The 13,340-nt window shown below is 33.6% G+C and overlaps 1 protein-coding gene across 1 annotated transcript; it reads left to right on the forward strand.

Annotated features, from left to right (window-relative positions):
* The first annotated feature begins 5,016 nt into the window (after positions 1 to 5,016).
* On the forward strand, positions 5,017 to 8,018 carry LOC111877435 (lariat debranching enzyme). The gene is made up of 10 exons (XM_023873961.3): positions 5,017 to 5,241; positions 5,997 to 6,125; positions 6,193 to 6,350; positions 6,429 to 6,550; positions 6,624 to 6,817; positions 6,892 to 7,074; positions 7,158 to 7,276; positions 7,368 to 7,510; positions 7,581 to 7,682; positions 7,751 to 8,018. Exons 2-10 carry the CDS (start codon positions 6,003 to 6,005, stop codon positions 7,834 to 7,836), a joined length of 1,230 nt encoding a protein of 409 aa, XP_023729729.1. The 5' UTR covers positions 5,017 to 5,241; positions 5,997 to 6,002; the 3' UTR covers positions 7,837 to 8,018.
* The last annotated feature ends 5,322 nt before the right edge of the window (positions 8,019 to 13,340 follow it).

Consider the following 13,340-nt stretch of genomic DNA (forward strand, 5'->3'; position numbering starts at 1 on the left):
GTTTTGAAATGATGATTTTACTTTAAGTGATACTTTATTAAAAGAAATTTTTAGTCTTGAATTTTGGGACGTTACAACTTTTTAGATGCATTCTAGGTTAATTTCATGCATTTTTGTTCTCTATTGTCTTCTCATCCCTACAAATACCATAGCGCCGAGTTATAAGTATTGAATCATAGATTGGTCCTGGGTCTTGATATGGAATTCCTTGTATTTGATGAATGGGACACATTTTGAGCCTCATAGACCACTTTGAGACCGCTTGTGTGGTGGTCAGATGCAGGTAGCTTGATTGGGTCTAGGTGCGGAGGGATGTGGTTGGTCATGCCAATGTGTGCGAGCAAAGACTAGCCCGGTAAGGTATTTCGAAGACATTGAAGATATTGAAGACTCGTATCTTGGTTTTAGAGGGAGTGCCCCTTAGTACTCCCGAGTCTTGTCTGAGCCTTGCTTAGTTAGATTCTCACCACCTTTTTAGGATAGGTTATCATTTTCTAGGGGTCTAGAGTAGATAGCTAGATAGATTTTGTTTATCACACCTTGCATTTAGGTGCTTGATGAACTTTGAAGTGGGTCCCCCAACTCACATCTTTTGGTACCAAGTTTTTTTCGGTAACACCCATTTTTGAGTCATATCCCACCCCTTTTTAGTTGATCTTGGCGCATTGTCAATGATCGTTAGGTGTTCATGTTAGCCTCCATCCTATCTTACATGGTGAAATTTCTTAGACCTTCCAAGAAGAAAACACACAAAAAAAATTGAAGAAATTTGAAAAAGTGAAGACAATAAGAGCCTATATAAAACATTATTCAAGAAAAGCAACAAAAACAAAGAAGAAAAATGAAGAAAAAGAGAAACACAAAAAGAAGAACAAGGTTCCAAGTTCAAGACTTATGTTATATGTATAATTCCAAAAAAAAAATCTGAATGTCAAGCAACAAATGTGATTGAAGACCCAATAACAGAAGATCAAGAGTGAAGATTTAGGTTGTTAGGTTTAGATTTAGGTTAAGTAGAATATTTTTATTATTTTATTTTATTTTTTATTTTTGATTTTTGGTGAGAAAAGGCATGACGATGAGACGGTAGAGTGTAAAGGACAGTACAAGGGAGAAGCCTTTGAAATCGGATGTTTGCCCGGAGGCCGTGCTGCAAAACCCTATTTCGTACTATACACTTTAGCCTGACAAATATAGGAATCATAGTGTGTGAAGAGGCGCCTTTCCTTCATGCACTATGGTCTACATTGGTGATTTAAAGTGCCCTCACTGGGCGCATCTCTGTTTCCTTTGTCTTGCACACCGCGACCGCATCCAACCGTGATCTATTTGCCCATCAAGTAGTTAAGAATGTGGTTTATGGTTCTAAAGCGGGGAACATTTTGAAGATGCGTAGGGTCCATTGAAGGACTAATTCTAACCATGTTGACCAAGTTATATGGTATCTTGCTTTTTCTCTTTTTAGTTTAGCTCATCCCGAGCTCATTTTAGTCTTGTTCTAACTTGGGGACAAGTTAGGTTTAAGCTTGGGGTGATTTGATAGCTTATTTTATTTCTTTCTTTTTATTAGTTTATTTTAGATTTTTAGTTTTTTTTTATTAGTATTGCATTGTATTTTAATTAATTTCTTTATCATGGATCGTATCGGGGACTTGTTATGTTGCATGAGGAATTTTGCAGGGTTTTGGAGCTTTTTGTGATTGTGGATTAGAGTGAAGACGGCTTAGTGGGCTCCCGAGGCATTGTTGGGCTTGGCAGAATCAAAGAAGAAGAATTGGGTTTTTAAAGTTGATGGCTTGGATTATTTGGGCTTGTGAAGATGGATCATAAATTTCTAATTTTGGGTTTGGAGCATTCATTTGGTAGATAAATGATGATTGGTGGATTCAAATTACACGGATAAGGGGGGGGGGACCAAAGGAATCTTTTGTAATGGAAGGGTGGAGTAGTGGAATGGTGGACCAATGGCAACACAGCAGCGTTTGCGCGGGTGGAATTTTCGTCGCGCGGGTACCCGCGCAACTGCCCAGTTTGGGCATTTTGGTCATTTGGCATACCATAACCTTGGTGGATCAGATCTAGAGGCACATTGACGATTTTCACCATTGGACACCTGCAAGAGGCGATTTTGGGAGCTAGAAACCATTTCCTTTCATCTTTCCAATTGACCCTTGATCTTAATTAAGAAGGTGTGTTGTGGGCTTCGCCAACCTCCATACTACCTATGAGGAATCTTGGCATCTCATGCTTCATGATTGCTATAACTAATTTGGGATGAAGGATAAGCTTTGTATTAGATCCTAATGATAAACACATAAATGTTCATTGTGTTGAATTGCCATAGTTAACCAATTATTCCCAACCGTTGAGCATCTCATCAACTTGCTTAATTGCAAGATTTTTAATTATTCAAGTTTTTTTTTTAGTTTTCAAGTAATCAAACACCCCCCCCCCCCTTTTTAGTCTAATTATAGTTAATTAGTTTAATTACACTAGTTCTTTTGGATTGCATTGGTGATTGAATACAACCATTTCCCCGAGGATCGATACCCCTTTTTACCATTATATTATGTTTTATTTGCAAACAAACGGTGTAATTTGCTTGGTGGACTTGACATCCCACCAGCATTCTGCACCTGAATATCAACAAATGCTATTTCGGGTTCAACCATCCAGAACTCAGCAAATGCAGTTGTTATTGCAGGTTTACAAGCTTTATCAGACTTCAATTTGGCAACTATTTAACCTTTTTCCTTGACAGCAGTCCTAGCTGTATCTACATCTTCTTGGGAGGGAGGGGATTCTTTAAAAGTTCCTTTTCAAGTTTTTCTGAATCGTTTTTTAAGGTTGTGACCTAAAACATCTCTCCAGCACCTCCACAATCACTAGTGGTGATGATTGGACGAAATCTGAAATAGTAACAGAATAACATATTCAGTTAAGCATATCGGATGTTCAGTAGTATACTAGTATCTAGAAACTAAGATCATGTAAGCAAATTGGATATGCAATAGTATACTAGTATCTAAGATCAAGTAAGCAGATCGGATATGGAACACTATACTAGTATCTAGAAACTAAGATCTAATAACTAATAGGGTGTTCGGCTAAACTTAATCCTATCGGGTGTCAAAGCTATAAGCTCATTTGTAGAGTTTCGCAAAAAAACTGCTTAGTAAAATTACCAAAAAGGGCTTCACACAGATTTCTTGTTCATATTAAACATGTTCACAACAGTAGCATCCAATGTTTCAGTTCATATTAATTTCTATAGGCGAAAGTGGGAGACATCACACAGACACACAAATTTCGAACAACAACAATTGAACAACAGTAGAGATAACTAAGGATTTCACATCTAAAAGTTGCAGACTTTAATCGATTTCAACTGAAAGCAGGAAAAATCCAGATGAACGAAAGCATGAAAAATTGAATAAAATCATACCTGAATCGAATACGTGTGATGCGAAAGTCGCCGGTCTAGCTGTTGGGTGCGACGGTTTCCGGCCAGTGGCAACGATGGAAAACGGTGGCGAGCAGGGAATCGCTTGAGGAGCCGACTTTTGGAGGTTAAATTTTATTAGGTCTAAGGGTATATTGGTCAAATTCCTAAATGTAACGAAATAAGCAGCTTTTGGTAATTAAAGAGTTACCAATTTATGAGAAATGCTTTATTATTCCAAACATTATTTTTGGCTCATAAAAAAACTCTTTATTCCAAACACTCTCTCAACACAAATATACACAGATAGATTCGTAATCACATTCTCCAAATTTTCATCCAAATTCAAATTAGAAGTGTCGAGTGAAATAAAGAAAACAAGAAAAAAAAACCTTCAAAGTACAATCAATTAGGGCCAACATATCAAATAGATAGCTAGATAGATAATTCCAAATTTTAACAATCTCAAAATATAGAAAACAAGAAAAATGAAAAGTCGTGGAGAAGATCATTGTTTTCCAAGGTAAATAATTGGAACACAGTTGATTTAAGCTTATATACATTAGTTTTTTCAATTGATTTCAAGAAAAAAGTTACATGAATGATAGACGGAGATCGACGTTGGCGCGTTGTGTGGAGGGAGGGGGGGGGGATGAAGAGTCGTTGAGAGACATATTTTTAGAGCACAATTATCTGTTGTTATTCACATAAAAAACTAATCTAAAAACAATTTTTAAAAGTCAAAAACCATTTTGTCTTTCTTAAGGACAGTCTCTATCATCAATTACAGTTTTCATTGTATTTTTTTGTTTCGTTTTTTTTTTTTGTACAGAAAAACCCGTATGCAAGTTATCAGTCGTTAGTGAAGCATTGCTCTTTTGCATATAAATTACTTTTGGTTGGTGTTCTTTCAATAAGTTGTAAATACTCATCCATGAAATGACCAATTTATGTTGTTATATTTAATCAGAAAAAAAAATTTCTCGATGCACCTATTATTATACATTCCTTCGTCCGCCACTATATACATATGGTAGCAAATGATTCAATATTGGCCAAAAGGATGAACATTGTAATAAGCTTAAATCATACGGACCAATGTTGTAACGAAAAAAGTTGGACTAGGGATGAGCAAAATGACCGAACCGGCCAGAACCGGACCGGAACCGGTCTCGGCTAAAATCAAGAACCGAACCGGCCCGACGGTTCTACCGATTCCGGTTATACCGGTTCTTGTTGTGTCTTCAAATGTTGGAACCGGTCCTCGAAAAATAGCATCATACGGTTCTGGTTTTTGCCGGTTCTACCGGTTCCGGTTCCCGGTTCCAAAAATTCACAAAAATAACGTCCCGGTCTCGGTCCGACCGGTTCCGGCCAGTTCCCCGGTCCATATGCTCATCCCTAAGTTGGACGAAGCTGCTTATTTTACTAACAACTTTTTTTTTTGGACAAAGTTCACTATATATACAAAAGGACCATTATGTAATTTATCCTAGCATTTTCTTTTTTTATATTAAAATTTTGTAAATTTTAGTTCTAACATTAAAACAATTCAAGTATTCAACTTCCAATAGCAGTAAGAAATTGTTACAGGAAATTTGATTTTTAAAAACGAGTACAAAATTACTCAACAATCATTTCCACCCGTATATGTTTTGCTCTAGAAAACCTTGGCGCGACAGATTCTAAACCCACATATTCCGAATATCATTCAGTCGCCGGCGTTTTCAACTTCCCGTCATCTTCTCCGGCAAGATCTTGTGTCTACTTTTCCTTCCCTCCCTCTACCGTAAACTGAGGTATGCATTTCATAGGTTGTCCTCGAAGTTATGTTGCTAAGCTATGCCCTCCATCTGTTCGATAAAATGTCCAAGTGAGCCAAATTACATTGTTTGTGTCCTTCTCAGGAGACTCCACTCATCTTTAAGTAGAAATTCATGCGTACCTTTTCATTATTGCAAATTTATTGCAAATTAAGTGATGATAATGTGACATGATTTCATCTATTTGATATTCCAATTGTTTAGGATAACTAATTTTCATATATTAGGGCTTGTTTGACTAATGCGTCTTAATCATGGTTTAACCAAGTGTATGGTGTGAGTGAATGCAAGTTACCACCTACAAGCAGTTGTAGATATGGCCACTATTATACTAATGCATTCACATAAAGACATAAACTGTATACATGAAATACAAGTATCAAATGATTAATCCTTTCACAATGCTCAAACTCAAACACATAACCAGGTTTTTTAGGTTGTCAATCTTACAACAAAGTCTCCCCAATTCCATGCTTTCATGTTTTAAAGAGATTATTTAAGAACACACACACACACACACACACTTGATATTTCAATAACTAATAACTCAACAATGTAATCCACAAATCGTTACTAAACTACTCAAATCACCAATTCAACCTAATCCTGAGTAAGAAACAAACTACCTCAAACTCAAAATATGAAATCAAACACTAAACATAATCATATATTTAGTTTCTGTTTTTACCAATTTGTATTTCAATGATTCTCACACCCGTTTGACTCAACAGATATCCATGAAGATTGCAATAGAAGGCTGTATGCATGGGGATCTTGATAATGTATATGCAACTCTCTTGCATTTACAAGAAGTTGAGAGGACACAAATTGATCTTCTAATATGCTGTGGTGATTTCCAGGTTTGTCCTTCATTTTTTCAATTTCCAAACACAAACCACATGTTTTTATTTATTTATTTTTTATCAGGCTGTTAGGAATGAGAAGGATTTAGAAAGCTTAAGTGTTCCACCTAAATATAGAAGCATGAATTCTTTCTGGAAATACTACTCAGGAGAAAAAGTAGCTCCATTTCCAACTATTTTCATTGGAGGAAATCATGAAGCTTCCAATTACCTCTGGGAATTGTGAGTTTTTTTTTCTTTATGGCTAATTTCAAATAATTTTTTTTTTATCTATTAACGTATTATTACCTGTTTCTCTAGATACTATGGAGGATGGGCAGCACCTGATATATACTTCTTGGGATTTGCAGGAGTTGTGAAATTTGGGGGTATTCGCATCGGGGGCATTTCTGGAATTTACAAGTCCCGAGATTATCGTTCAGGTTAAGTTATATCTTAAAACTTTACAAAAACAAAATAAAAAATTGTACACCTATTCTCACAACAATTATACAGGACATTTTGAAAGGGCTCCATATAACAATAGTGATATAAAGTCAATATATCATGTGAGGGAATATGATGTTCACAAACTCATGCAAATTGAAGAACCTGTTGACATTTTTTTGTCACATGATTGGCCACTTGGCATCACTGATCATGGAAACTGGAAAAAACTTGTTCGTGATAAACCTTATTTTGAGAAGGAGGTAATTTGATTCTCTTCTATTTTTCGAATCAAACATTCTTTTTTTATATAATTCCAAGAAAGTCCTTATTTCAGATTGAGGAGAGAAGTTTGGGAAGTAAAGCTGCTGCAGAATTGTTAGAGAAACTAAAACCTCCTTACTGGTTTTCTGCTCATTTACATTGCAAATTTGCTGCTTTAGTTCAACATCAAGATGGAGGTCAAGTCACAAAGTTTCTTGCTCTTGATAAATGTATCCCAAGGCGTAAATTTTTACAGGTGAAATTTCTTTCTTCGTAATCATAGTTGACTTTCCTCTCGTTGACTTTTTTTTTTTTTCCTTCCAATTTTGAATTCGATAGATTATTGAAGTTGAATCGGATCCTGGTCCATATGAGATTGAATACGACGAAGAGTGGCTAGCAATCACCCGTAGATTCAATTCCATTTTTCCTCTCACTAAAATGCCTATGAATTTTGGGTACGTGTAAATCGCTGGAAGAATGTCGCAATTAGGTTATTTATTTATTTATATAATCCATAATAAGAATTTTTATTTGGGTTAATTTTAGGGGTGTAGAGTTTGAAATGGAAGAATGTCGCAAATGGGTGAAAAGTAAGCTGAAATCCAGAGGGAGTAGTAAACCTTTTGAATTTGTTCGCACTGTTCCTTGTTACAATTCTTCTCAAACTCTCGCTAATCATTCCTTTTCAGGTATATTTTTTTATTTACAACATATGTTTTTTTTTTTTCCTAAAATAAATTATTTTTATTTAAACGTCAGGGCATATTCGTAATCCTCAAACGGAATCTCTATTAGAGTTTCTAGAAGTTGGGTATCTTCTTGATAAGAGTGGGCCCACCCCTAGTCAAAGTCAAAGTCCAGGTATTGGATTTTATTTACATTAAGTTGGAGAATTTAAAAAAGACTAATTTTAATTGTTATGATTATAGTCGCAGTTGATTACGATAGTGAAGATGGACCCATTGAAGAAGATGCTGATGAAATACAACTCCCAGAAGAAGAAGATGATGTTTAAATGTAAGATTATTAATTTAAATTTATTTTTGGTTTTAGATTATTTGTTAGTTGTAGTGGAGATGAGATGAGATGGTGTGGTTGCATACACTTCACGTTAAGTAATATGAAGAAGATGTTCTTAGCTTGTAAGCATCATTCAAAGGGAAGGACCAAAAACAAAAACAAAAACAAATTTTACTTTTGGAGATGCGTGTGAATTTGTGATGTGGTAATATTTTGTTTTTTTGAAAATTGAAAATGGTTGGTTGCTTTTTTGACCAAAAACCGAAGGTAGATTTTTCATGCTTTATTTGTTATGTTGGTAACGTGATTGTTATGTAGATATGATATGATATGGTAAGGATAGGGTCATTGTTTTGAATTATAAAAGTATAGTTTGTTGGACTTGAACTTGGACTTGGACCTTTCTCATATCATATATCCATGAGGACCAGATTTTTGGATGACGATTGCTGAAAAAGATGACCCAACATGCTACAATATTGACATCATCAAATTATTATTATTATTATTATTATTATTATTATTGTTATTATTATTTTTATATCGTTATCACTTATCTTCATCCTTGTTTAATGGATCTGTCAAAGTTAAAATTTAAGAAAGGATTAAAAAGATATTTGTTTGTAAATATATAATGATTTTCTATAGAAATTTATGTCCAACATTCTACAATAGCATCATCGTATGTTGAGGTGGGTGTGAACTGACACTACCCCACTTCCTAATCCATTTCTGAAAGGTATGTGGATCCGTTTTTGAATACATCTATTGATCCAATGGATCAAAGTGAATAAATACGTGGATCCTCAAAAGGTTTATCCAATCGACTGGATATATTTTGAGAAAATTGTAAATTTAGTAAAATATGTTAATTAATTTATGGAAAATAGTCAATAAAAACCTAAATTGTATTTTTAGCCACTAAAATTGAAGATGGATTAAGTCCAACTGTGATTTTGGCAACTCATCTGCAACCATACAAGTCGATAAAACATAGACGTGCTTTAACAATTTGTACATTCGCAAATGTTTTTTTTTTTTTTTTTTTTTTTTTTTTTTAATTAATTTTTTTTGGTTGTTGTTGTTGTATAAATACCTCATTCGCCCCGTTAAAATCACAGAAGGACTAAGCCCATCTGCGATTTTCTCTCCATTTCAAATGCGATTTTAGGTTTTTTTTTTTAATTTATTTTGACTACGAAATTGATAGAGTTCAATTACGACACAACATTATTATCAACAAGTTATACGAACAAAGTGTATTATTTTCAAAATTTTAAACTAAACATCGTCGGCACTCTTTTCTAATTTATATCTACTCTCTCAATTATACATTGAATCCATATAAAGAATTTATGTTATGTAAAATCCCACATAATCATAATGTGTTGTTGGTTTGTATAGAGTTCTCAGCCACCTGTTGGTGTTAAGTTAAATCTTCAAATTCTAAAAACACCTAAACAAGTAACAATTATATCTTTAACACATATTAATGTTAAATTATTTTCTAAAATAATTTAAATGGCCAAAAATAATTAAAGGCTTAAACGTAATCAAATTTTTCAGAAAGAGTTTTCCAACAAAAAAGAGTGAAAAATAAAGCAATTTTTTTATACTAGCCACAACTATGTTCACAGATGAGTTCTTATGTTCATAGATGGACATACAAGTCACTAAGACATGTCTGTGCTTTAGCGATTTGTACGTTTCGCAGATGGGTTGTCAAAATCGCAGATAAACTTAATCCATCTGCGATTTGGATGGCTAAAAATGTCATTTAAGTTTTTTTTGGCAATTTTCCACAAAATAATCAATATTTTTGGCTAAATTTACAATTTTCTCATCTATTTATCTTTAACTCTATTTATTTTTTGTTTATCTTTTTATTTTCCTTTTTAACTAATTGTAAAGTTAATTAATATAATCATTATAAAATAATTAAGTTAATTATTTTCCAACACTTCAATTTCATTCAATGGTAAGAGATGTAAGGGGTGAGTACACCCCCTTTGGACAATTTCATTCAACGGTAAATTGGTAATCAAATTTTATTGTCAGTGCGGATAATTTGAACTTTCTTTTTAAGAAAAATACAACCATCAAACTCTTCTTTTTTGTTTCAATCTTATTAAATTTAGTTTTTATTATTTAAAAATCAAGCATTTCAAAATGAATTGTTCTATATTCAAATACAATATATTCAACTTTGGGGATCCTTTAAATAATTTTTTTATTATTTAGATTTATTTACTTAGAGTTTCAACTATTTTGTCACTTAAGCACCACATCATTTTTTCTCCATCTCCCACCACTTCCATCCCTTACAAATAATCCATCTCTCCCAACGATTCCTAACATACAATTAATGAATCATATAACATGAGTAAGTGAACGAGTTCAACCAGATCGATAGCAAACCCAACCACTTGACCTAATGAAACAATCTTGCTCGAAGTGGTGGTACCACCCGTACCACCACCAACCCACTATCCATATAACATGACTTCGGTTATTTTTCGGTTTACGTTTACGTTTAAATTAACATAATAATTAGTGAAAAAAATATATAATTTCTTGTTGTTTGTGACAACACCCTATTATTATTATTATTATTATTATTATTATTATTATTATTATTATTATTATTAGCTACTACTATAAGTTTTCTATTTAATAAGGTTTATAAATTTAAAATATTTATTACATAATTTTTAAAATATAAATATTTGAATCATTATAAAAGATATATCCAAAGAATATACGAGTATAATACTTATTAATATAAACCATAACAAATGATTCCAAATAGATTAAATACAAAAAACAACAAGTTATGCTTCTGACTTGGTCACCTAAGTTTGAAGATTACCAATAGAATGTTGGAACTAAAAAAATGTTTGACTTAAGGTAATTCAAATAATTATCATTCAGTATCTTCACAATCGTGGGCACTATCAAATTATTGGCATGTTATTTATTGAAAACTAATTTGAATATTATTTAGAAAGTATAACATACGTTACGTATGTATAGTTGAAGAATTCATTTAATTATGATTTTGTTATTTAATAGAACAGTTAGAGGTATCTAGATGTAATAATTTTGAAACTTAATTCTTAATTTCTTATTTAATGATATTTCTTCTAAGATATGTTATTTCTATCATTTTCATTGGGTTCTTATTGTCATTTTGATGCGTATAAGTAAGATAATTTTAAAACGGCCCATTGTACGTAAAATATGAGAAATCATGTGGTCTTAATTGTGTTTGGTTCATGTATTTTGAGTTGTAAACATTATTTTTATCCACAATACTTGCAAATTTTTTGATATAATAATGTTGTAGTTGACCTTTAGGAGATACCCACCCACTAAAGATATGAAGATAAAGAACACAAGTGTTACTTATTTGATAAATTGATCGGTGTTCATAGCTTCTTGGACTACTTTTGCCTCATTTGTTCATACCTCGCTTTCATTGAAAACCGACCACATAGTCAAACCACAAACCACTACAAAGTCAAACCACTAAGTTTATGTTTTCTTTACACTTGGAACAAAAGTAAACACAAGCCATTTTTGTATAAGTAAATAAGTTTAGCAACCCTTTTTAGGGTAATCCTACACGTGTTCTCCACCTTAGTTAATCCACATTTAAAAAATACTAAATGTATCTTGATTCGGTTGCATAAGAAAAGACATATTACATAAAAACTAATGTACTTTATTTATTTTTACCGTTAACTATTATTGTTATTTTGGTTGATCGGAAGCTATCATCTTTTAAAAGAAATTTCCACAATGTTTATGTGATATTCGGTTTAGAAGGTTAAAATGATTTAGATAACTACTTTTTTCATTAAAGCCATTAAATCTGAATGATAAATTTTACCGGTTAGCTATTAGGTTTGACATGATGCACGTGTTTATGTTGTGGTATGTTGGGCCGCCTGCAACTTAACATATAATATGTCAACATACATATAAAACAGATACACAAACAATCCAAAATCACATGCAACAAACTAACTAGTTTACTTGTCTAACAACATGCCACAACATAAACACATCCTATCCTACAGAGGATACATACTACAATATAAAGTGTAGTGAGAATTTACATAAGCTAAACAACAACCTCAACAACAGAACAACTAACACAAGTCACCAATGTCAAACCGAAACTAGTCCTTGGTAAATTACTCAATTATACCTAAGTATGACTAAAAGTCAAATTGGTTAAAAAGTAAATGGTCAACGGTCAACCATTGCTGACCACCGCACCGTGATCAAACCCATTGATTGCATCGTGGTCATAAAAGGACAAAACAACCGAGTATTTTCACTAACAGGTGCACATCTGAAAATCCAGAAACCGCACCGCGTCCCTTGAACAATCACGTCGCGACTGCCCTATTCCAACAACTTCAAGATGACTTAATTCGTTAAGTCCAAACTTCCAACATAACACCCGTTTTCCAGATTGTATCGTTGTAGGGCATAAAGGAGTCAAAAGCATGGCTTTTAGGAAAAATCATGTGTCACAACGTGACCATAGGATGGTCACGACGTGACGAGTCAAAATGAGAACGCGTACCCAGAAGAATGTCACGACATGGCATGAGTATGGTCATGGCTTGGAAAGGGTTGTGGCCTAATCGCATGATCTTTTAGGGTTTTCCTTCATGTTTAAACCCCCAATCTCGGATTTAGGGTTTCATTTTGTAACGCCCGTAGATCAGGGCTAGTCAATTTAGAGACGATAGGCGTCAAAAAGTGAATTTTTGATGAAAGATTATTTAGAATGAATAATCTTAACTAAGTTGTAGTATATGTTACAAGGATTCCGTACATATAAAGAACGCCGAAATCCGAGTTATAACGAAGAAGTTATGACCTGTCGAAATTTCGCGACAGAATCGGCACGACACAGCGCGACGTAAAAAGTGAATTTATGTTAAAGTGATATTTAGCCTTAACAATCTAAATGAAAGTCGTATAATACGTTAAACCATGAGCGTGCATAAAAAGAACGCCCAAATCTGACTTCGTATGAGGAAGTTATGATTTTTCGAAGTTTCGACTTAGCGGTATGCAGCCCGAATACTCGATTTGAGACCGAGCGGTTTTTAGCCGAAGCAATCTAAACGAGAGTCGAAGATCTTGTTGTTGGTATCGAAGCGATAAAAAGTTAGGCGAGAACGGACGTCAAACGAAGAAGTTATGGATTTATAACGAAGTTTTTTTGTCCCAGCCTATTAAAAATAAATAATAAAAATAAATTTAAAATTAGCCGACGAAGTCTAAACGAAAGTTGTAGAGCATAGTCTCACCTACGTGTGGATATAAATAACGTCGAAAACAGAGTTCATATGAAGAAGATGTGAATTTCCGAAGTTTATTAAATAATTAATATTTAAATTTAATTATAAAACCCGGTATTATCCGAAGGGGGAGTCACCGGGCATATCCGCAGTACGCCCCGCGTACAGCGAAGCA

The sequence above is a fragment of the Lactuca sativa genome, chromosome 6, assembly GCF_002870075.4.
Source record: "Lactuca sativa cultivar Salinas chromosome 6, Lsat_Salinas_v11, whole genome shotgun sequence".
Lineage (NCBI taxonomy): Eukaryota > Viridiplantae > Streptophyta > Magnoliopsida > Asterales > Asteraceae > Lactuca > Lactuca sativa.